Source organism: Eublepharis macularius, chromosome 9 (genome assembly GCF_028583425.1).
Source record: "Eublepharis macularius isolate TG4126 chromosome 9, MPM_Emac_v1.0, whole genome shotgun sequence".
Lineage (NCBI taxonomy): Eukaryota > Metazoa > Chordata > Lepidosauria > Squamata > Eublepharidae > Eublepharis > Eublepharis macularius.
In genome coordinates, this window is record NC_072798.1 from 67940751 (window position 1) to 67963293 (window position 22543).

General features: G+C 40.3%; 1 protein-coding gene across 1 annotated transcript in view; it reads right to left on the reverse strand.

Moving 5' to 3' along the window:
* Positions 1–1546: 1546 nt before the first annotated feature.
* SLC16A7 (solute carrier family 16 member 7) overlaps positions 1547–22543 on the reverse strand; it is a 136688-nt gene continuing 115691 nt past the window's right edge. Inside the window, exons 3-5 of the mRNA XM_054988733.1 lie at positions 14974–15117; positions 12926–13738; positions 1547–8701 (exon numbers count right to left, since the gene is read on the reverse strand). Of these exons, the coding sequence (XP_054844708.1) occupies positions 8430–8701; positions 12926–13738; positions 14974–15117 (1229 nt within the window). The 3' untranslated portion in view covers positions 1547–8429. The remainder of the gene's footprint in view (positions 8702–12925; positions 13739–14973; positions 15118–22543) is intronic.

Here is a 22543-nt window from a genome sequence, read left to right on the forward strand (position 1 = left end):
CAATATGGATCCCGTTCCTTCAAAGTAATATGGTTTACTGATGGCTCCAGCATCTTCTGTTACCATGGGTTTCCAAGCAAGATCAGACAGGCTCTTTCATATGGGCAGGTTTTGTGGCTGTGTAATACTCTGGATGCAAATTCAGTTTTAAAAGCACCAAAAATACCATTTGTTCAGAGAACATCCATATAACAAGTACACGATTTTTTAAAACAGCAGTTTGTTATCCTCTGACACCAGTTAAAATATGCAGTGATATTTCACTGAGCAGGTGAAGCAGGGTAGGACTACAGTGTCATAAAATATTGTATTTTTGCTTTTAATAAATATATAATAGAAGACTTGAATAAAGGCAACAAAAATAATAAAGTATTCTGCTGCAGAAAAAGGGGTTTCCCCCCCATCTATTACAAATACATTTTATTTACCAAACACAATAAAACATCCAAACAGTTATGATGAATAATGAAGATTACAGTCTGGTAAAGGAAGGCTCGCAACCAACTTTCATTCTCTTGGACTGAAGATTTGTTCAGGTATTTTATCTTTTCAATATATGTTCATACATTCATGTTTAAGATCTTCATTATTTACATAATCCAGCAAAACAATACAAACAGGCTGGGATCCAGAGAAGGAATATATGGGCATGGAAAGAATTGTCCAAAGAGCTGGATTTTTGCCTGCTGATTTGGTCATTGACATTCCCTTTGCTGAAATGACGAGCTGCTTTACCAGAGCAATCCTAAGCCAAGTTACTCTCTCCTAGGTCCACTGAAGTCAATGGGAGTAGAAAAATGTAATTATGCTTAGGATTGCTCTGTAAAAAAAATGATATACAGGCTTTTCTCTTCAGCAGTGGGAACTGCAGTGGCAAAAATAACAAGCACATGTAGGGCTGCACTGGCACTTACTTTTGGATCCCACCCTTTGTGCGTAACTTTAGGAGCTAATTCTCTAGGATGCTATACTTTGTTCACTTGGTCTGTGTCCTTAGTTGCCCTTAAGTAATGAGGTATGGATTAGAAAACAATGGATTTATCACATGGTTGTTGTGGGTTTTCCGGGCTGTATTACCGTGGTCTTGGCATTGTAGTTCCTGACGTTTCGCCAGCAGCTGTGGCTGGCATCTTCAGAGGTGTAGCACCAAAAGACAGAGATCTCTCAGTGTCATAGTGTGGAAAAGATGTAGGTCATAATCGATAATCGATGTAGGTCATAATCGATGTAGGTCATAATCGATGTAGGTCGATAATCTCACTTGTCCATTGAGAAGCAAAGATTTAGCAGCGGGGGAAGGAATTCCTAGTGAAGTGCCTGCACTACATGAGGAGGGGTGAGGTAGGAACGAGAGAGACCTGCTGAAGGAATTCCTTCCCCCGCTGCTAAATCTTTGCTTCTCAATGGACAAGTGAGATTATCGACCTACATCGATTATGACCTACATCGATTATGACCTACATCGATTATCGATTATGACCTACATCTTTTCCACACTATGACACTGAGAGATCTCTGTCTTTTGGTGCTACACCTCTGAAGATGCCAGCCACAGCTGCTGGCGAAACGTCAGGAACTACAATGCCAAGACCACGGCAATACAGCCCGGAAAACCCACAACAACCATCGTTCTCCAGCCGTGAAAGCCTTCGACAATACATCGGATTTATCACAGTCCATTTTTATTCTGATACAATGGTTTTTGTATCAGATATACAGAGAAGCTACTTTTCAGTTGTACAATGTAGTACATAATTTGTACATTTAAAACCTCAGATTCTACCAAATACATTCTATCAGGAGTTTTTGTTTAAAGACCTGAGAAACACCTCTCGAGGTCACTGGGAAGCTGGAGGGCTTATAATCAGAGCACAGAGGTTCTGCTACTTTACTCAGCACTGATATTAAGAGGTTAGGTTTCTGAATATGGAGGCTCCATTTGGTTATTGTGTCATTGTATGATGGACTTCTCCTCCATGAATTAGTCGAATCCCTTTTAAAGTCACTTAAGTTGGTGGCTCTGACGGCCTATGGCAGTGAATTAATTCGGCTCACTGACATACCACTTCTTAAGCAGGACTGAGATGGATAGAGCCAATGGCCCTTTTCAGATGACACAGGTGTGGGGTAATGAGAACAAGCACACTGCCCTTTCCTCTTATGCATAATTGTTGGAATATGAGCATGGTGCCTATATATGTACAAACTGTTGTGCGTAGGCTTCGTTTTCATGAGCAGGAGCAGGCCAAAGAACCACACAGTCTAAAAGCTAACTTTTTACCAAGAATACAAAATGATTGTATATTATGAGTGGGTGAAGTTTCTGTTACCATATACTCTGCATTTAAAAAAAATAAATAAACAGATGCATATTTTATAGGAGAATAATTAATATATTATGAGAGAAAGAGAGAGAGAGAGAGAGAGAGAGAGAGAGAGAGAGAGAGAGAGAGAGAGAGAGAGAGAGCTTTACTCCTTAGATGCTTTCCTTACTTTATTGGGCCATTTCTAACTAAGATATTCTGAAACCTAACAGTAGCATCTTATGAAAAGGGTGGGTATTTCAGCTAAGAAAATGCAAGTACCCTTTTTCTTGAAACCCTGTAATTTTATGTGAAATTTGAGGCTAGTGAAATGAAACCTGGTGCAGCCATATTTTATACTGTGGGGAAGGTATAATAGATACTTTTGTATGAAAAGCTCATATAAGGATCCAAATGATTAAAGATGGTAGTGCAATCCTAAACAAGGCTTCTCATAATCTTACTGAAGTCTGCTAAATGGGGTTTATTCCCAGGAAAGTGTCTTTAGGATTTCAAAGGCAATTTTCTATTCCTTAATTCCTACATCTATGTACAGAGGTTTAAATTATATTTCCTAAACAGTTCACTAACTGACCATTTTTGGCTTTCCAGTTCCAAGATCATTAAGAATGAACATGTGGGAAGGATAATTTTAACTGCATTCCTTCCATAGATGCAAATACTTCGATTATTTTTTGCTGACATGACAGTTATTCAACCAATAAGAATTTCTGCTGTACTCATTCACATCTTCTGAAGAGATCAGGAACCAAATTTGTAATGGCAAGGAAGATGGTAATTAATTTGAAATATTACAAACATTGCCTGTGGGATTGTGTACTTCTTCCCTTTTTCAATTGCAGAAAGTAGGTGAAAAAGTCTTTCTTCCTCTTCCTCAAACAGGTAAAATATAGTTTTCACATTTCATGCAACTGTTGGGCAGCAGATACAGATAATTCACATCCTCTTTTCACATATGTTAAAAAGAGTATGAAAAAGGTCAATTTAAATTCATTTTGTGCATTAAGCAGTAAAATATTCTGGTACATTGTGTATGTGTGTGGGGAGGGGGCAAGAGGGAGAGAGAGGGAAAACTCAGAGGCTGCCTCAAACCACCTAAACCTACATTTAGACAGAAACAGCATAGTCACTTCTAACTTCTTTGCCTTAAAAAATCTGACACTGGGCTGTGCCTTGCCAGTTGTTTATGAAAAACTTGGATTCAGTTTTTAGCACTATACTTGAACTAGCCCTCACTCAACACTTATAGAATGATATTCCATCTTTATTAATGGACAGAAAGACAGACATGCACATTGAGAGTTTTACTATAGGGGATAGGCTTGTTCATATCCATTTTCTAAAAATTAAAAGGTATGTGCTGCAGTAAAGGCAGAAAGAATATGTATAGTGTACAATAACACCACCAAAACAAACATACCGAGGACCAAAACCTCCCAAAGACCCAGGAAAACAGTGTGGTATAGTTGTTAGATTATGGTATGCTGGATCAAATCTCCATTCACTTATGAGACTTATTGGCTGATCTTAGCAATCTCTTTTTCTTATCCTGATCTGCCTCATAGGGTTGTAGTAAAGATCAAGGAGAGAAGGAGAGGAGGAGAGAAGAACCATGTATGCTGCCTGAACTCTTTGAAGAAAAGGCAGGATAAAAATGAAACAGAAAACAATAGGAAGGGCTGGATACTGCTGCCAGGTGAGGTAGTAACAAAGAAAGTGTTGCCTTCCCTCTCTGTGTTTTGAATGTTGAATTGAATAGGCCTAAACCTGAAGAATTTTTACTGTTCTTAAAATCAGTAACAAATATGACAACACAAACATGATAAAGATTTTCAGGAAAACCTCCAGATGGTTTACTCAGAAGTAAGCCTCTTGTTTCATGAGTAGAGATGGGTATTAACTGAAAAAAAACCTGAACCATGTGGTTTGTGGTTCGTCAAATTTCACAAACCACGAACCATGAACTTTCACAAACCTGCCCCTAGTTCGCGAACTGGTTCATTTGGTTCCTGAAAACATCACATCCAGGTCAGAAAATCATCACTTCTGGGCCAGCAGAAGGTCTGCAGGAAGTCCATCCCCTGTTGCCTAGGGAACTGATTGATGAACCAAAAAACAAACCAAACGAACCAGCCTAAAAGTTTGTGGCGGTTCATCAGAAATGGGATCTGATGAACCGTGGTTCACGAACCATGAACTGGCCTGGTTCGTGCTTAATTTTGGTTTGTATTTCAGTTCGTGCCCATCTCATTTCATGAGGTTTAGTTCCAGGAAAGAATTCTTAGGATTGCAGCCTTGGTCACCTCTCAGTATTGAGGTCACAGGCACAAATACATGTGATGCTCAAATAATACATTCTCTACTGAACTAGCTGTCATTGATTTGAGGATAAACTTCATCTTTCCAGGCACAAAATACTGAGACCAGAGTGCTAAGAAAATCCAATATCCAAGAGAAAGGCTACCTTGAAAAAAGGAATCAAAAACCCCCACTGCTAAGGAACTGTGAATTTATTGTACTATAAACTGATTGCTTGGAAGATGCCAATCATTGTAGTGTGTGAATACTATGGTAGATTGATTGCACTGGAAACCTTGAAAGAGCAAGTAGGCCCTAGCTCCAGGACCCTCCAGGATATCTACTAGATTCTGTAGACCATGAAGTCCATATCTTAGTAGACTAAGCAACAAATACACTGAGTTTGGAAGAAGCCAGAAGAGAATTACACCTGCTTGGTATTGTCAATGGTATGTTTAGCAGAATAATCAATTGTAAGGATGACGTAGACAAAATAAAATCTTTCTTAAATCAGGCAACTAAAAACAACAAAAGAACTAGCGCAAAGATGTAGCCATTTTTTTTACTTTAAAAAAAAGCCTCTGAAGGTATTAGCACATTTTTGGTGCTATCCTAAGTACAGTTACAGCCTTCTAAATCCATGGGTTTAGAAGGGTGTAACTCTGCCCAGGATTGAACTGCCGAACAGTCATATTTCTTAGAAGTAGGAAAAGGGGTTCAATGAGTTGCAAAACACTGCATTTCTGAAAGCAATTTGCATGTGTACTGCATAAGCAGTGAATGAATATTTTATGAATAGTTTTGTCCTAAAATCTCATACAGAAAGGTTTGCACGTTCCCTTTCTCAATTTTATATTAAACAAACATATTTTTTACCACCTTCAGTGTGAGACTTGAAAGAAATAAAATAATGGAAATAAGCAGATTTTGTAGACAACCAGATTCTATGTTTTTACAAACGGTGGTCTGGATCTAACATGAGTGCAAGCGCTGCTAGCATAAGAATGAGAGGGCTGCATTTTCTACAATGATGCTACATTTTATCAATAAAAGCATCTCTGTGGCCAATGGATAAGACAATTGGTTTGATTTGAATTGCCAGCTTGACAACAGGTTCTCCAACCTTCAAATAATTGGATCTGACTCACAAAGGCAGAAAGACTGGGTTGCATTTAAAACTTCAGTCTTTAATTTAGTGTATCTCAAAATGGGGGGTCCCAGGTATCTGTGAGGGTACTCCAGAAGGTTCTGTCTTTTGCAGGTCCTGTTCTCTGTAATGTGGAGAGCTCTCGTACCCATCTGGCTATCATAGAAATGGAGCTTGCTTAGTGATCTAGGTACTGGCCAGGGATTCTCCACCTCAGGTGTGGAATTGGCTTCCCTCTCCGTCAAAGGGCAGGAAAGTGTTCAACCACTTCTGTCTGCAATCACCTGTTTCCAGATAATCTCTGATCAATAGCCAGAAAATATGATGATTTATGAAATTAATAGCTCATCCTCAGGAATTTTAATTGATTGAATGTAGAAAAGAACAAGAGTCCAGTAGCACCTATAAGACTAACAAAATTTGTGGTAGGGTATGAGCTTAGTCAGCACTCACTTCTTCAGATACCCAGGAGTTACAGTCCTAATGAAATCATCAGAGTTCCAGTATAAAATTGAACTGGTTTTCAGTGCAAGGAGATGGACCACATTCCATATCCTTTAGCCACAAACAATGGAGTTTTTCAGTTCCATGTTGGAAAGTTCAGGTTTTGAGTGTTGCTGATCTATTTCTATGTATATGAGGACCTCTCAAAGTTTTTCTAAGCCCCTTCCCACCCTTGTTTTCCTGGTCTGTATGTTATTAGCCAATAAGGAGTTTCTTGCGGCCTCTCACATATGGCCCCTGTCAATAGAGGAATGAGACACATTAGAACTTGGATGGCTTTTTGAGTTTGGACCTACAGAGTTAGCTATCCTTTGTACCCTGACCTTGTAGGTCATGTATAGACAATACAAATATTTTGCATAAACTGACTTTTTAAAGTGTAACTGACATGACTCTAATTGTATTGTTTTGATGTGAGAGGACAGAAGCTTTAACAAAGCATGCACGGCTTGAAAAGCATCTGTCCAGCATAAGGCAGGTTCTAGTGAGAGTCTGTGAAGAAATGTTAATCAAAATGGGGGTCCCTCCGATTGCTAAAGCTGGAGAACTACTCCTCTAGTTGATTTCATTCTATTTCTAAAATAAGAAAATTATCTTTTAGGAATGACCAAATTATGGGTTGGAAGATTCCTCCAAAGTTATTTTATTTAGCCCTCAGTTACTCTATTAATATCTGTGCACATGTGGTCCATAACTTTGTAGACTAGATGGCATACAATTTATTAGCGTGGCAGTTTATAAAATATGCCTCCTAAACCAGAAAAGTTAGTAAGGTAGTAGGGACATGTTCTACTTTAGGCTTTAACAACTGGAGAATATGAAAAAAATTCATACATATTTGGAGTAAGGCATTATGACTTCAAAAGTTATGCTCTCATCCTAAACATATGTGCCAGCATTTCTATGATTTTGTACAAACTCAACACCTGATGCAGACATTCTACATCCATTGTTTAGGCATAGAGTAGATGCTTTGCACACATGAGGTTCCAGGCATGTCTAGTCCCTGGCATCTCTAGTTAAAGGAATCTCTGCTTGAGACTTTGAAAAACCAATCAGTGCAGGCAATTCTGAGTGAGATGGACCATTAGTCTGACTCAGTCAAAGGCAGCTTATCATTTGCTCACACAGCAAGTCCTTGATCAGGCCATAAATATTTAAATTTCTAATCAATTACAGCAGCAGGAAATGACTTCTGATTCACCGTAATTAAAACCTCTACTGCATTCAGCAATAAAATAAACTACTCCTGGTCTCTACTTTCATCGTCCACATAGTAAAATTTTATCAGAAGCTACTGAAAATGCACTATAAAGCAGCAATTCCTTTTTTGGTGTGCTTTTTACTCAGATCACTGTTACTAGTTACTCCATTTTTTACTTTCACATTGAAGCCTAAGGCATTGTTTCATTCTATTAGCCAAAAAGTCAGTAGACATTAGTAATATCCTGAGGATTAAGACTGTTGTCTTCCTTTAACAGACAACCATTTTTTAAAATTATTATTAATAGAAAGCAAGACTATTTGTTACTGGAAGACTTTTCAGTCAAACCTTAGTTACAGTCTGGGTTTGAACTGACTCACTCGAGCCAATTTCAAGAGGCATTCTTAACACTATTTCCACCAAAGCAAAACAAAACAACAACATCAAAAGGCATAATGCAATGCCATGATCATGCCCCTTCCATGTATGTAGAACTGGATAGGTATAGATTTTTTCAGATGATTACAACATAACCTTCCCTTTCCATATAGACCTGGTCCTGCTAGACTTCTACAAAAAACATGTACACCTGGTGATGTGCAGGTTGTTAGGTGTTTCAAGGCAAGGTGTAAGATAATTTTGCCTTGTTGTAACTGGCTGACATGCTATAGCATGCCTGGCACAACAGCAGTGCAGCTGGTGCAGGATTAGCATGGTAGGAAGAGAAAAAGTTATGATGCAATTGTGCATGGAGTCTCTCTGTAGTTTTTCTTCTACATGTCATGTGGAGGGGGCAGGAGCGTGGTCTAATTGGTTGGGATATTGAGACTGGGCAAACTTCAATTCCCATCCAGCATATTGACTGATCATATTACTACAAAATCTGGCCTGTACTTTGAAGAAATACTTCTAATGGAAGTCATAAATACGAGAGTTTGAACCATGTTTCTTATTAAATATTAGTTTCTCGTTCCGATGGACTGTCCTGAGATTTGCTAGATCTGTTGACTGCTTCTTCGCTCTCTTTGTAGGTCAAAGGTTCTACTTCCTTTGAATCAGCATTCTTTAGTGCTCTCTGCCTTTCTTCTTCTACTTTCTTCTCCCTTGCTAAAAGCCTATAATTGATGGCATTTCCAATGAATAGCCATATGCTTGCAACGATCACAATTACTCCACAGACAAAATACATATACTGGTAGTCTCCAGTTATGTCCACAAGCAAACCTGAAAGATAAAAGAAAACCATGCTCAGATTATCTTGATGATATAATTTTTTTTCACAGAAGAGATAGAGCAAACTCTAAATTATGGCTTTTGCTAAGAGCTGATTTATAACCACTCACATAAGTAGTTTAATGTGAGAGAAGCATACTCATGAAACACACAGAATGAAGTTTTCTCATCCCCTATGTACTGCCCATGTCAGTAGACCCTTTCATAAGCAGCTATTTGTGAACTGAAGATCCAGTTCCAAATTAGCTCTAAGAACACATTAAAAAGCATATTACTGTCACGCTAACCACTAAAATGTCTAATAACTAAAGCTAGGCAGAGGATTGGTTGACCATCTCTTACCATATTTAGTAGGGTGACTATACTAATCAGTCCATCAAAAGATGGAGGGAGATGCCTCACATATGTGTCACTTTCTCCTTTTCAACAAGAGTCATGGACCAGATTAAAACCAGAAATCCTCAGATCTGATAACCTCCTTCCCAGCTGGCTCATGGAGGCTGGGCTGTTGGAAGTTGCTCACAAATCACTTGGCTCATAAGACAGGGAGTGCTGCTGGGTCCAAATTGCCCAATATCACCTTGCTACCCTCCAGGGGGTGGAGATGGGAGATGCTCCACCTTACAGTTGGGAGCTGGACTTACCATATTTAGTGGTGTGACTACAGTATTAAAAAATCCATCAAAAGAACTACACTATTGCAAATGGCTGATGAAACTCACAGCACAGTTTACAAGTTCAAGAGTGAATAATAGTAATCCTAAGCAGAGTTACTTATTCCATAGAAGGAGGTAGCTCTGCTTTGGATGGCACTGTTAATTTTCTGAATTGAGAGATCTGTTTATTTTTGTTTCTCTAAAATTGCCTTCAAATTACTGCATAACAGGCAGCTTTAATTCTTTGTAGAGACAACAGCGGCAACTGCTCTAGTAGTTGTGACTGGGAGTCATCTGTTTTGTGTGCATCACAGATGATTTTCCCTAGAGCCTGACTTTACTATTTCCATGTTCAGCAAACCAGTTCTGAGAGATGTATTTCAAGTGTGTTGCTTGTTTCAAAACTAAGATACAAAATCATCTTAGCTCCATCAAAAGTCTGTTAGAAATTATTTTATCAAAAATCATGTTTGAGGGACTGGTAATTATTAAATTAGGAGATAGTTCTATCCACTAGGTGGCATACTTAGAACTGGACTAATCAGTTTGGATCTTTTTCCCTTTGCAGTTCAAAGATATCTGTGCTATTTAACCATGTTTATTCAGTGGTTTGCTTATTTATTCTCTTCTCAAAAGTTAAGATAGTGCAAATTAACATCCCAATTTTATAAAGATTTGCATATGTGCTACACTTTGAGCCTGAAAGTGATTGCATTAACATGAGCTGGACTAAAGTTAAAAGTCTTGAGAAATTATAATGTAGTATTTACACCACTCTTACCTCCAGACAGAAACTCAGCCAAAAAAGCAGGTACTACAGGTTTACTGTAGTACATGAATTGAAATGAATGACTTTCACTGGCACTTCTGACCATACAGAACCTCCTCTTATCTCACTGAAAGGTTCTCCTACAATTACTTGAGTAGGAGATTTTTTCCAGCATTCTTTAGTGTTGGAATTATTACCAAGCACAATATGCTTATTCTACAGCTGCAATGCAAGAAAAATCCAAGATGACAGAAGACCCAGGTAGACATGATGCCAATCAACCCGGAAAACAGTTCAACGGGGACATTTAGAGACTCCAGCCAAAGTGAGCAAGAGGAATCAAAATAGCATAGATGTCATGACTAGACATGAGCACGAACAGCATTACGAACAGAAAAAAACCATGAACAGCCTAATCTGCTGTTCTCGAACAAGCTGTTCATGAGGCCCCATCCTAAAAGAACAGTTGGTCGTTAAAAGCCTCATTTGTTGCCTTCAGCAGCCATTCAGCAAGCCAGACAGTCTGGCACCTGCTGCAATCAATCCCCTTGGCAACTGGAGGCAAGGAGGGACTGAACTTTGTCTGAACTCCTTCTGGCTTTCCTTCTGGCTTTAACCCTTCAAAGTACTTCCAGCAGAGAGTCCCGTTTTTGCCACTGTGAAGAGAAAATGACAGCCAACAGGGAGACCCGTGGATCATGCCTTTCCTGGAGTGCAATCTCTCTGAAACTTGGGGGGGGGGGCTTCAGAGACCCCTGCAAATTTGGTGGACGTTGGACATTGGGAACGTCACTTTGTGGGGTGTTTAAAGGGCTCTGCCCCTTGCATGTAGCAGGAAAGGGCCCTTTAAACTATCAGCTGGCAGACAACAAGGGGGAAATCCCCCCTGCTGCCTGCCAGCTGATAGTTTAAAGGGATCTTTAAAGGGCCAGGTAAGTGGTTTTGAGGGGAGGGGGGCTCAGTGGGGGTTTGGGGGTAGGGGGTTCTGGCCCCCATGAACAACGAACAACGAACATGTCCAGGAACAGTTCATATTCGTCCATGTTCATTGTTCATGGATGGCACCGAACAACGAACAGGGTATTTGGCTGGGGGGGTTCCATTCATGCCCATGTCTAGTCATGACCCCCTCTGACCAGCCCATTGACTCAGACTTGGAGGGCTCTGAGGAATAGCCTGAGGAGCCAAGGCCAGGGAAGCAGAATGATCAGCATGATCAAGAAGGGCCTGACACTACAGAGGTACTTGCTGACCATTCTCCAGCAGTGCCAGTGGCTACCCTGGCAGAAACTGCAAGTGAGTGCTCGTAACTGGCCGTTGAGATAACCACTAAGTTTCTGCAAAGCAGGACAAAAACCTGGGCCCATAACCTCCTAGAACTCTCTCTCAGTCTGCAGGAATGTCAGCAGCAGAAAGCCCAGGCTGAGGTGGCACAAAGGAGGCAAAGTGCCAGACTGGCTGTGCACAACCTCCCTGTAGATCCAGGCTGTTTCCCTATGATCTAAAAATAGCACTATATTCATGAAACAATGCCAGCTTTCTTGCACGATTTCTGATTTTTGTAACGAGTGATGTCAGAAATAGCATTTCATAAACGGATGACATTAGAAATTGCACGAGGAAGCCGGCAGCAATCTGTTAAGTATCACACAATTTTTAGAATGTGGGGAAACGGCCTAGTGCAGAGTGATGAGAGTGGTACTTCCTTTCAGGATCTTGGCCCGAGCACAGTGTGACCTCAAGAGCTTCAGCACCTGTAAGCAAGTGCAGCTGAACCTGATTAAAACCCAGGCAATTTAGGATGAGGCTTGAAAACGCTGCCTTGCTGGATCAACCAGTTCACGAGGTGCAAGACCTGTGCTCCCAGCATCAGGCCATTCTGTGCTCCTAAGCCTAGCCAGCCAAGCTTGTGGCCCTGCTGCAGAGGAGTTCAGACCAGGCCAGCCTGCAGAGTGCAAGATATTTGGTTTGAGGACAGATTGTGAGAATTACACCAACTTTTTTTTGAGATTTAACTAATTGATAATCTGCATTTACTCTTCAACACAAACACACATATACAGTGCTAAAACATTTGTGGCCTTCAAATGTCTTCTTGGCTTCAGGTGCCATTGTATGAGACTGACCCAATATCATCAAGTTCTTTGGGACAATCTCCAGTCTTCCAGATTCTAACACTTATCAACTGGAACATTCACAGTGATAAAATTGAAGTATTAAGTTTCTGAGGGACAGTGGGGGAGCTGGAGGGCTACATTCTGGGAAAGCATACAAAGCTGGACAAATTAAAAAGTAGTGTGAAAAGTAAGAAGTCTCGAATACAACACATGGAGAAGGTAGAGAATTGAGAAAATGAGAAGCTGAGGTGAAAGTGGGAGTGTGGAATGAGAGGAAGGCTGTGTAGTGTTTTCTGAAAGGCAGCTGAGAATGAGAAAGCCTGGAATGATGATGGCAGATTGACAGAAGAACAGTGTAGGTTGTATGAGAAACTGTGAGTGGGTGAGTGGGAAGGGTGTTAGAAACTTGAAGGACAGACATAGAGTTTGAGTTCAAAGAGAGACTGAAAAAACTTCATCACAATGTCCACAAGCAGGAAGAAATAGTTGGTGTTGGTTGAAAGGAAAAGTATAAAGAAAGATATTTTAGATATTGGAAGGAGTGGAGATAGATCAGGAATTATGTGAACAGGGAGAGAAATTTCTGACAAATGATTGGTTGCAAGTTTCTGATGTTAATAATACAAAGAAGATTACACATCAAACATACTATCATCATCATCATCATACTTACCTCCCAAAGGAGGGCCTAAAAGAACAGGACAGCACTCCACAATTGTAACGAGTCCTACAGCACTGGAAAATCTTGCAGCTCCAACAAGATCCATCAACGTCTCAAAAAGGACACTGCTAACCATTCCAAATGCGAGTCCAAAAAGTACAGCATACACAACCAGGCCGGTATAGTCTTTGGCCAATGGGCACATAACGTGGCAGACACCATTGTACATAACAGCAAAACTAAAGAAATATTGTATTTTTGGCCGGATATATTTTGAGTTTGCAAGTAGACCCATTGATGGCCTAGCAAACATATCTACAAAAGCCAGGATAGAGAGTAAAAAAGCAGCTGAATATTCATCAATCCCCTTGTGCTTGGCATAAGGAGCCAAAAACACAATTGGGGCAAAGAAGCCAAGAAACATGATAACATTTCCAGACAAATAAATGAGGAACCCTCTGTGTTTGAAGAGGCTTAAATCTAAGTATTTATTGATTGTTTGCCAAGCAGATTTCTTGTCATTTTTGTGCAGGGCAGAATCTCCTTTTCCCTTCTCCACATCTTTTTTTACAGCAGGAGCTGGTCTCGGTCCAACGGGCCTCATAAGTGACCCGGCCACACAGCAGTTCAAGAGGAGTCCTCCCAAAATGAGAAAGCTTCCCTTCCAGCCAAAAGCATTAAAAAGAAACTGATTAAGAGGTGCCAGAGTACTTAGAAATACGGGACTTCCAGCCATGGCCAATCCGTTAGCAATGGGACGCTTTTTATAAAAATACTTGCCAATCATTGTCAAGGCAGGTTGCAAGTTGAAAGCTAAGCCCAAGCCTAAAGAACAACAAAGAGAACACAACATTACAGCTTTTCATACATAAAATATTTCTGCTATAACCAAGCAAAAATTATCTCCCTGCTCCAACCCCAAATGTCACACAGTAATTCTCAAGACAGATAAAAGAACCCATCAGCACTGGCAAATAAACTTGAACATTCATTGCCTTGCATGTCTTTTAATGTCACTGATACGCCAGACAAAATTTCTGCTATTTCCTTCTATTGCAGTGCAATAAAGCAAAAGCTTTAGTAATGTTTGATCCATGTTACAGACAAAAGAGTGATGGCAGAACAATGATATCAAGACCTTGAGCACACTGTTTCTGTATTTTACTAAGCTATAATCCAATTTGCTCTTGGTTCATTTCACAGAAGTTATTAAATGTCACCTTCTCTACAAAAATGGCAGATTTTAGAAGTACAAATCCTCTGCCTTCAGCTTTACTTAGAACTGAATAGGTACACATAAAACAATACTTAAAATGTCTAAAATACATGGACCATTACACAGAAAATGCTGTCCTCACACTGCAGCTACTGAGATTCTCCACAGAGGAGAGGTTAGAGAGACACTTCAGACAAATCTCTTGTTTTGTGCAGAGACTAGGATCTTTGCAGCAGAATGCAAGGAACCAGCCAAGATATACATACAACTATCTGCCTTTGGCAATCGTATAGCCAAATTGTATCAGGTGACAGAAGAGAATTAGCCCTCCTTTCATGTTCTCAAGAAAGATTCTTCCCCCTTCCTTTATGAAAACTCTCTTACAAGTCTTCCTATGAGTAATCTTCTAACATAACTAGAGGCAACTGGGACTTTGGGATGTAACCAGAATTTACATTCTTTATACATCAGTTCTCTGCAACTAACATCGGCAGACTGGTATGATTAAAAGCTAAAATAACCTATACAAAAATGGCTATAATAAATTCTGTCATGAGCCAATCAATTTCTGTGCTGCAATTATAGTGCAATGCAGAAAGGATTATGTAAAGAGCATACGCCATGAGTTGAATTATCATAAAAGAATCAGAAATACAAACTGTTTCTGAAGCATTTAAAGACCCAGCAACATAATTTAAAGGAGAATTAAAACAGAAAGGCATGGTTAAAAGTTTTACAGTGCAATCTGAAGCACAGCTACATCTTTCTAAATATGCTGAAGTCAAAGGGCTTAGAGGGTGTATCTTTGTTTAGGACTGCACTGCACTGTGAATCAGTCACTCACCTCCAATAACACCTACGCATATGTAAAGCTCCAGGACGCTATTGCAGAAAGAAGAGGCAATCATTCCAAAGGAACACAGGATCCCTCCAGCTATCATAACCGATCTGCTTCCATATTTGTTCACCAAGACAGCGCTTATGGGGCCTGAAGGAAGGGGAAACAAAAGAAGATGAGGTCAGTTCTGGAGTCAAAAGGAATTAGGAGTCAAAAGTATTTTCAGTAGCTGGGAAGACCTTTCGCTGAGCCCAGTAAAGACCTGTACATATGAACATAAAAAACTTCCTTCTACTGAGTCCAGAAAGCATCCCACCCCCCACCCACCCCTTCCTTGACCAAAAGATGCTTCTCTGGTAAATAACAAAAATACACATACATAAAAAAACGAATCAGAACACCGAAGATGGATTTATCACCCTATTAAATGTACCATTGTGCCTTTCCTATCAATCTCTGTGTACCACAAAACTGGTCCAACTCAGTAACACATATGCTCTTTTCAGTGTGCTCATATCTAATCATCTTCCAGACAGGTCTCCTTCAGCCCAGGGGTGACAGGACTAATGTGGGGGTGGGGAGTGCAGCCAGTCAAGTCATAGCTGACTTATGTAGACCACTGGTGGAGTTTTCATAGCAAGAGACTAACAGAGGTGGATTGCCAGTGCCTACCTCTGCAACCCTGGTCTTCATTGGAGGTCTCCCATTCAATTACTAACCAAAGCTGATGCTGCTTAGCTTCCAGGATCTGACAAGATCGGGCTTGCCTGAGCAACAGGATTAATACAGCTGTACTTTTTACACAGCTCACAGATACTTTAACCAAGAATTGTCGAGTGGTGGAGAATTATGTAAGCCTCCCTGGGTCCCCTTTAGGGGAAAAGGTGGAATATAAATGAAGTTAAATAAATAAACAATTTAAAACAATAAACAATAGCAATAAACAAATAAAGAAACAAAGAAACAATAAATACATATCAGATTTGTTTATAAGAAACCTTTCTGTTTGCTTGTTACAAGCTTTGATTTTGTGATGCATGCTGTGATGGGCTGCACTTTTTGAAAGCTTAGAAGTGCTGTACAAACTGCTGAAGGATTGTTAAGGGTTAGAAAAGAGCAAGAGTCCAGTAGCACCTATAAGACTAACAAAATTTGTGGTAGGGCATGAGCTTTTGTGAGTCACAGCTCACGTCTTCAGATACAGCTGGAATGTGAGTCCATCTGTCCTTATGTCTTGGAGAGTGGAGTGAGTACAGAAGCCAGATGACAATGACCAGTGAATGTCAATAGCAGGTGTGATTGGAAAGGGTGGGGTATACAGAGGGGTAGCAGGTGTGGAGAAACCAGCATTGGGAATGAGACAAGAAGCCTAGGTCTCGATTCAATCTGGGTGGATGCATTGTCTTGAGCTTTGTTATCATTACCTGTGTTGATTTCTCCACACCCACTACCCCTCTGCATATCTCACCCTATCCAATCACACCTGCTATTGTCATTCACCAGCCATTGTCATCCAGCTTCTGTAATTACTCTACTCTCCAATATAAGGACAGATGGACACACATTCTAGCTGTATTTGAAGAAGAGAGCTGTGACTCACAAAAGCTCATACTCTACCACAAATTTTGTTAGTCTTACAGGTGCTGCTGGACTTTTGCTCTTTTCTACTGCTACAGACAAATACGGCTACTCGTCTTGTTAAGGATTAATTCTTCACAGAAACAGAGAGCCTTGAGTGACAGGCTACTCCAAGGAAGCTGATTGGGTAGCAGAACGATTGTCAGACACATTTAAGAAGCTTTGCCTATTTCTGATTATGCCATCTCAGGACTTGACCATTGTTATCTCCCTCGGTTTTGTAAATTCTAACTTGCCAGCCTTAAAAAGGATTTTAAAAAAAGACACCTAACATTTAATGGCAATGATATAAAAAGAGTAGTGCAATAAAGTGAAATGTCAAGCACTACATTTGGTTTTATGGAAAAATCATCTGTATGTTCTCTGCTATATAAGTTTTACATAATAAAAACCTAAAGTAACAAATTTTGCATTTCCTGGATGAAAGGCCAAGTGAAACATACTGTTGTAAGGTTTTACAACAGCTCCCATTTGGCCATCCCAGATTCTCAAACCTCAAACCTTTCCTGTACATCAGAAAGGAAGGTTATTTTAGCGAACTGCTCCCTTCTTCTCATTTAAGTGGTGTGTTGACAAAGAATCAATGGCATACTCCAGTGGTTATTTTTCCAGAGTATATGCCAAAAGATTTCTAACAACTTTGCAGAATCAAGAGATGTGGACAGCAGGGTAGCTGCAGAGATGTCCAGTACTTTCTGTTTTGGCAATTAATGCTTTTTAGAAAATGTGTTTTGGCAGTTTACTTTTCAGGTTGAAAGTACAGGAAATTAGGGACATAAGGCCCACTTATACAAATACAATTATACCAATAAGTGCTTATCTGCACAGTCAAGCTGAGTACACTGTAATCACGTTTAAGGCCTGCAGGATACTTCCACAAGACATTTATAGTACTATATGCTGCTCCTACGAGGTGGCATATAGATGAGGAAGAGGTGCTGTGGTACACCCTACCAAGGAAATTTTGTTAGTTTCATTTGTACTATCAAAAGTAGAAAAGAAAACCGGCTTTGTAGAATGGTAGGGCATTGTTATCATGAGAATGTGTATGGCAGAGATGCTTCCTGATATACTTGTTAAAATTTGTGCTGGCCAACTCTAACAGTTGGCAGGAAGATTACATTCTCTCAGATAAAATGTGTGTGTGTTGGGGGTGGTGGTGGTCATATCTCCCCATCCAGACATAACATCATTGGGGTAGACCTTCTAGTTTTCCCAGTTCAGCTATTTATTATTTTTTACTTATTTACATGATTGGCATCCCACCTCCTTTTAATCCCATTTGGACCACCGTGGCAGCTAACAAGTAAAAACAGAGCAGTATAAAACATAAAAATAACTAAAACCAAAGCTAAAATACATAAAAAAAGAATCATCAATTAAAAACATAGGGCAGGAAGGAGAGCTTCCTTCCCCTGAGAGAATGGTACATGAAACAAAAAAAGTCTTTACCTGCTGGCAAAAGACAGTAATAGAAGGGTATTAACCATTATACTTGGGGATGGAGTTCCACAGTCTTAGCACCATGACCAAGGAGGCCCTCTTTCAAGTTGCCACCTATCTAACTTAAGACAGTGGGGGCACCTGACACACAGTCTCAGAAATGGTGGTCAGGAGGTTCATACAGGAGTAGAGGTCAGACTGGTTTCCATCTTTTGTTTTGTTTTGTTCCCTTTCTTTTAACTCCTTACATTTCTGGCTGCCTGATTTGTATTTGTAGCACCACCAGACACAGCAGCATGGATCTTGTGTGTTTGTGATTGTGAGTGAATTAGACATTTAAATATATTTTGGAACAGCAAAGCAGCAGCAGTGCTTGCTCCCACTTTCTTATGGTGCTTTGCTTTACCCTTCCAGTCAGGTGTCCCTCCCTCCTTTCTGGGCAAAAGAAACTCTGAGACTGGTAGTTCTCTTGATATAATAAACCCAGGAGGTCCAGGAGTTCAGAGAGTTGCTTGAGATTGCTGCTCCAACACTGCTTCTGATTGGCTCCAGCAAATCTCAAAAGATCTGGACAATAGATACATAGATACAACAAAATATATTTCTATAAATACCTTCAGGCATGATCTACAGTTTATCCTCCCCTCCCCCATTGGTAATGGGGATTGCAGCCTGGGTTGGGCCTAGGGTTGACAGGTGTCTATACCCTCCCAGTGGGGGGCGGCTGGTACTTACCTCGTGCCAGTAATGTGTTGCACTTCTCATGTGTGCAAAGCACCTGTATGATCACATCACTCCCAGAAGTGACATCGTTGTGCCGGCCATGGTAGCGCTCCTGTGCTCCATGCAGGGCCGATTCAGCCCACTGGGGCCCAAATTGGCCCCAAACAAAGTGCAGGAATGCTCCTGCAGCTGAAGCAACCACGTCACTTCAAGAAGTGATGTCGTTGTGCCCCTGGGGAGCATGCACGCTGTGCATGTACCTAGGGTTCCTGTTGGTGGTGAGTGACCTCTGGGGGCTTGTAACCTTCCTCTGATTGCTGGAAGATCAGCAGGCAAGGGTGCAAACTCCTGGAAGTTTGCCTGCCACCAGTGGGCACATGGGAACTCTATCTGAGCCCCTCTGGACCTCAGGCCTCAGTAAAGTATACTTTGTCCATATGAGGGCCCTGAACATACCCTTTTCAGTGTTCTAAAGGGACACTTTGTCCATGTTTCACCAGCAGAAAACCCACTATCAAGCCTCAAATGATAGGATTAGGAAAGTCTGCTGTATTCCTTAATAAAGTACTTGGTAAGCGATTTAACACTCAGCCAACAAATATCCCTTCTAAAAGAAAAAAAAATCACTGCCGATGTATCTTGTGGTGATTTTCAATAGGTCAGATAAGTCTAATTGCACTTTTAAACAATACAGCCTTCACAGAGCTAAAGTATAAATATGGTAATTTCCACCACAGCATCTGAAAAGGGCCCTCTGCAAGTGCCACCTTGCACATGGGCAAAATCAACAGCTCCCTGTACACATATATTCTCTGTGGTGGCCTCCACCTTAAGGAATGGCCTACCCGAAGAAGTCAGGATAGCTTCCAACTCTTCTGGCTTTCTGCCAAACTGAATTATTCAAGAGGGCTTTTTAGATAGGGTGTAAGGAAGTGGTGTCAAAGAGATGCAGCAGTAAAGAGACAGGGACTGTAGACTTTACTACTATGAACTCTCTGTTGCTGTACGTATGATCCTACTGGGTAGTTTCTAAATTGCTTAATATGTTTATGCTCTGTTCAGCATTTCAACTCTGTATTGAAGTTCTGCTGGTTTTTAAATCTATGCAAATTTGCATTTATATACACTATTATGTTTATATATCGTATTATATTATTTCTTGAAATGTCTTTGAAATTGGCTGTACTGACTCACACTGTGTAATCTGCCGAGTCTCAGTGAGAAAGGTGGACTATAAATGACATAAATATATAAATGTGTTGCTGCAGAGGCTCATGTATATGTCTTACTTTTATATAATATTACAAATTTACAACTAGATGGCATATGCATGAATACATTTAAGCTGTGAATGTGTAATCAAATTTTTCCTAAGTATACAAAAGTATTATTTTACATTTAAGAATGTCTGCTGTTGCTTAAACATGATGTCTGCATTCTGGCCTACCTCCTTAACACTGTTGATTTTTTTCTGTAGTCATGGGCACATTCTTGCTCTTCCAGAATATATGCTTTTGATGCAAGCAATTTTTTAAAAAATGACTCTGAGACAAAATGTACACTTACAGCTCTTCAGCTACAAAAATTGTCTTACAGAACCTTGAAGACACAGCCCATTTCATTCATATTCAGGCTGACTTAGATCACTTTTCTTGTGGAAAAGAACTTTTATTTGTGTGAGAGAGAGAGATAAATCATCACAAATAGAAGCAACTCAGCATGTCTGGACACTGGGGAGGGGGCACTATTTTTTCCCTTTTAGTAGAGCAAAAGTATATTTCCGTGATGTCTCTCTTTGTCTTATCTGGGAGCTTCTGACTATCCCCTTTCTTTCTGTGCCTTTATTCTCTTTCTCCTCACAGTCTTGCAAGAAGTAAGATTTTTTTTAAATGTGCAACTTTGCTACAATGAAAGATATCTGAAATAATCTAAACAGAGTTACACCCTTCTAAACCCATTGACTGTTGCTTACCAAAACTTGTAGAATGAAATCATAACACATGCAAGTTGTCAGAGCAATTAAGAGAAAAAATACCATTTGGGTGGCAAGAGAACCAAAGCAACAACTGCCTTACAAAGGCTTGGAAGCATTTTGAGAACTCCTTGTAGAAAAATAAACCAAGAAAAAATATGCACATATAGTCTAAGGTCACGGCCTACTGATGTGCTCAGTCTGCACATGCAGTAGAACCAGGCACTACTGAGTGGCGGAATTCAGAGATAGTAAAATTATCTGTAAATTGTAGGTCGTGCATCATTTTTTTAAATAACTAGATAATTTAGATAACCCTAAATAACTTGAAAACAAATACTTTAGAGAGCAGACTATCACTGAATCTTCTTAATGCGCTAGGGTTTTTTAATTTGAAAGGAAATTTTAATGTAAAGGAACATTCAAAAAACACTATCAGCCATCTTCAATCAATCAAAACTGAATCTGTTATGGCATCTCAGACGTCTGTCACCTCACTTCGCTGCCGTTGTAGACAAGGAAAACCACCATGTTATGCATGATTTTTTCGCCTTTCACTATCAGAGATGTAAAGCAAAGTACACATACTGTATCTTCTTTTGTATTTCCTGTGGACTGCAGGGTCAGTAAGGAGTAGCACTCCTCAAGCCTGAAAGAATCCTTGTTTTCATGAGAACCACAGTGAAGCTGGCTACACTCTCCATGACATTCACCAGGGACCAGAGGCGTGTGAAAGACTTTCCCCCCTCTTGTTGCAGCTCAGCTCAGGTTAATGATGTTGAATAGGTGGGTGGCTTCCACAAAACTCCAAAGAATACTTACTGCTGTCCAAAAGAAACTTCTATGCTGTTTGGGAAAACATGGGGCCTGCTGCTGAAGCCAGAGACCAAAAAAGTAAACTCTGGTTAATGTAATAGTGAACTAGCAATAATAAGCATCTTATGCTATAGTAAAATATAATTTTGGCAACTTGAACTGTCCTAAGCAGCACAAAGCACTACTTTGTGGCTGCCTGTTATTGGAAGCAGGAAGCACTGATAGGTGGTCCTCGGCTTGGACATCCTTTGCAGTTCTGTATAATTTAGTAAAGAATGCAACAAAAGGTTTGTCCACTCCTAAGGAAAGGAAAATGGACAGTATCCAAGCACAAAAGTTTTCCTGTATTCCCCTCTGTTCATGTAGCCCCTGCTGATAAGGGATTCATGGGATTCATGTGAAGGAACAGCCAGATGGAACAGATTGGTGGGCTGGACTGAGAGGGAATGAGGGCATGAAAATGTGCGTATGGAGCTGTGCTTGCAGAAGGGAAGGAGGAACAAGTTCAACCCCTAGTCCTTACTTCAGCTCCTATGATTGCCAACTCTGGGTTGGGAAATTCCTGGAGAGTTGGGGGTAAAGCCTGGGCAGGGCAGGGTTTGGGGAGGGGGAAGAACCTCAGTGGGGTGTAATGCTGTACAGTCCACCCTCCAAAGCAGCAATTTTCTCCAGAGGAACTGATCGGTGTAGTCTGGGGATCAGTATCATTCTGGGAGATCTCCAGGCCCTACTTGGAGATTGGCAACTACCATCTTCCAACCTGTCTGGCTTTTCCTCTTGGGAACAATTTTTTCAAAGCTGCCCCAGAAACAGAGGCAAATATAGGAAAATATAGGAGAATACTGCATCTGACCATTCCTGACTTAAAAAAACAAAGTATATTATTAACTCTCTATAGTCTGTAGAATGTCATGTCAGGTTCTGCCCTAGGCACCACCCTTTGAGATGCCAGCCTGCCTGATTTCCACCTTAAAGGACCTTCAG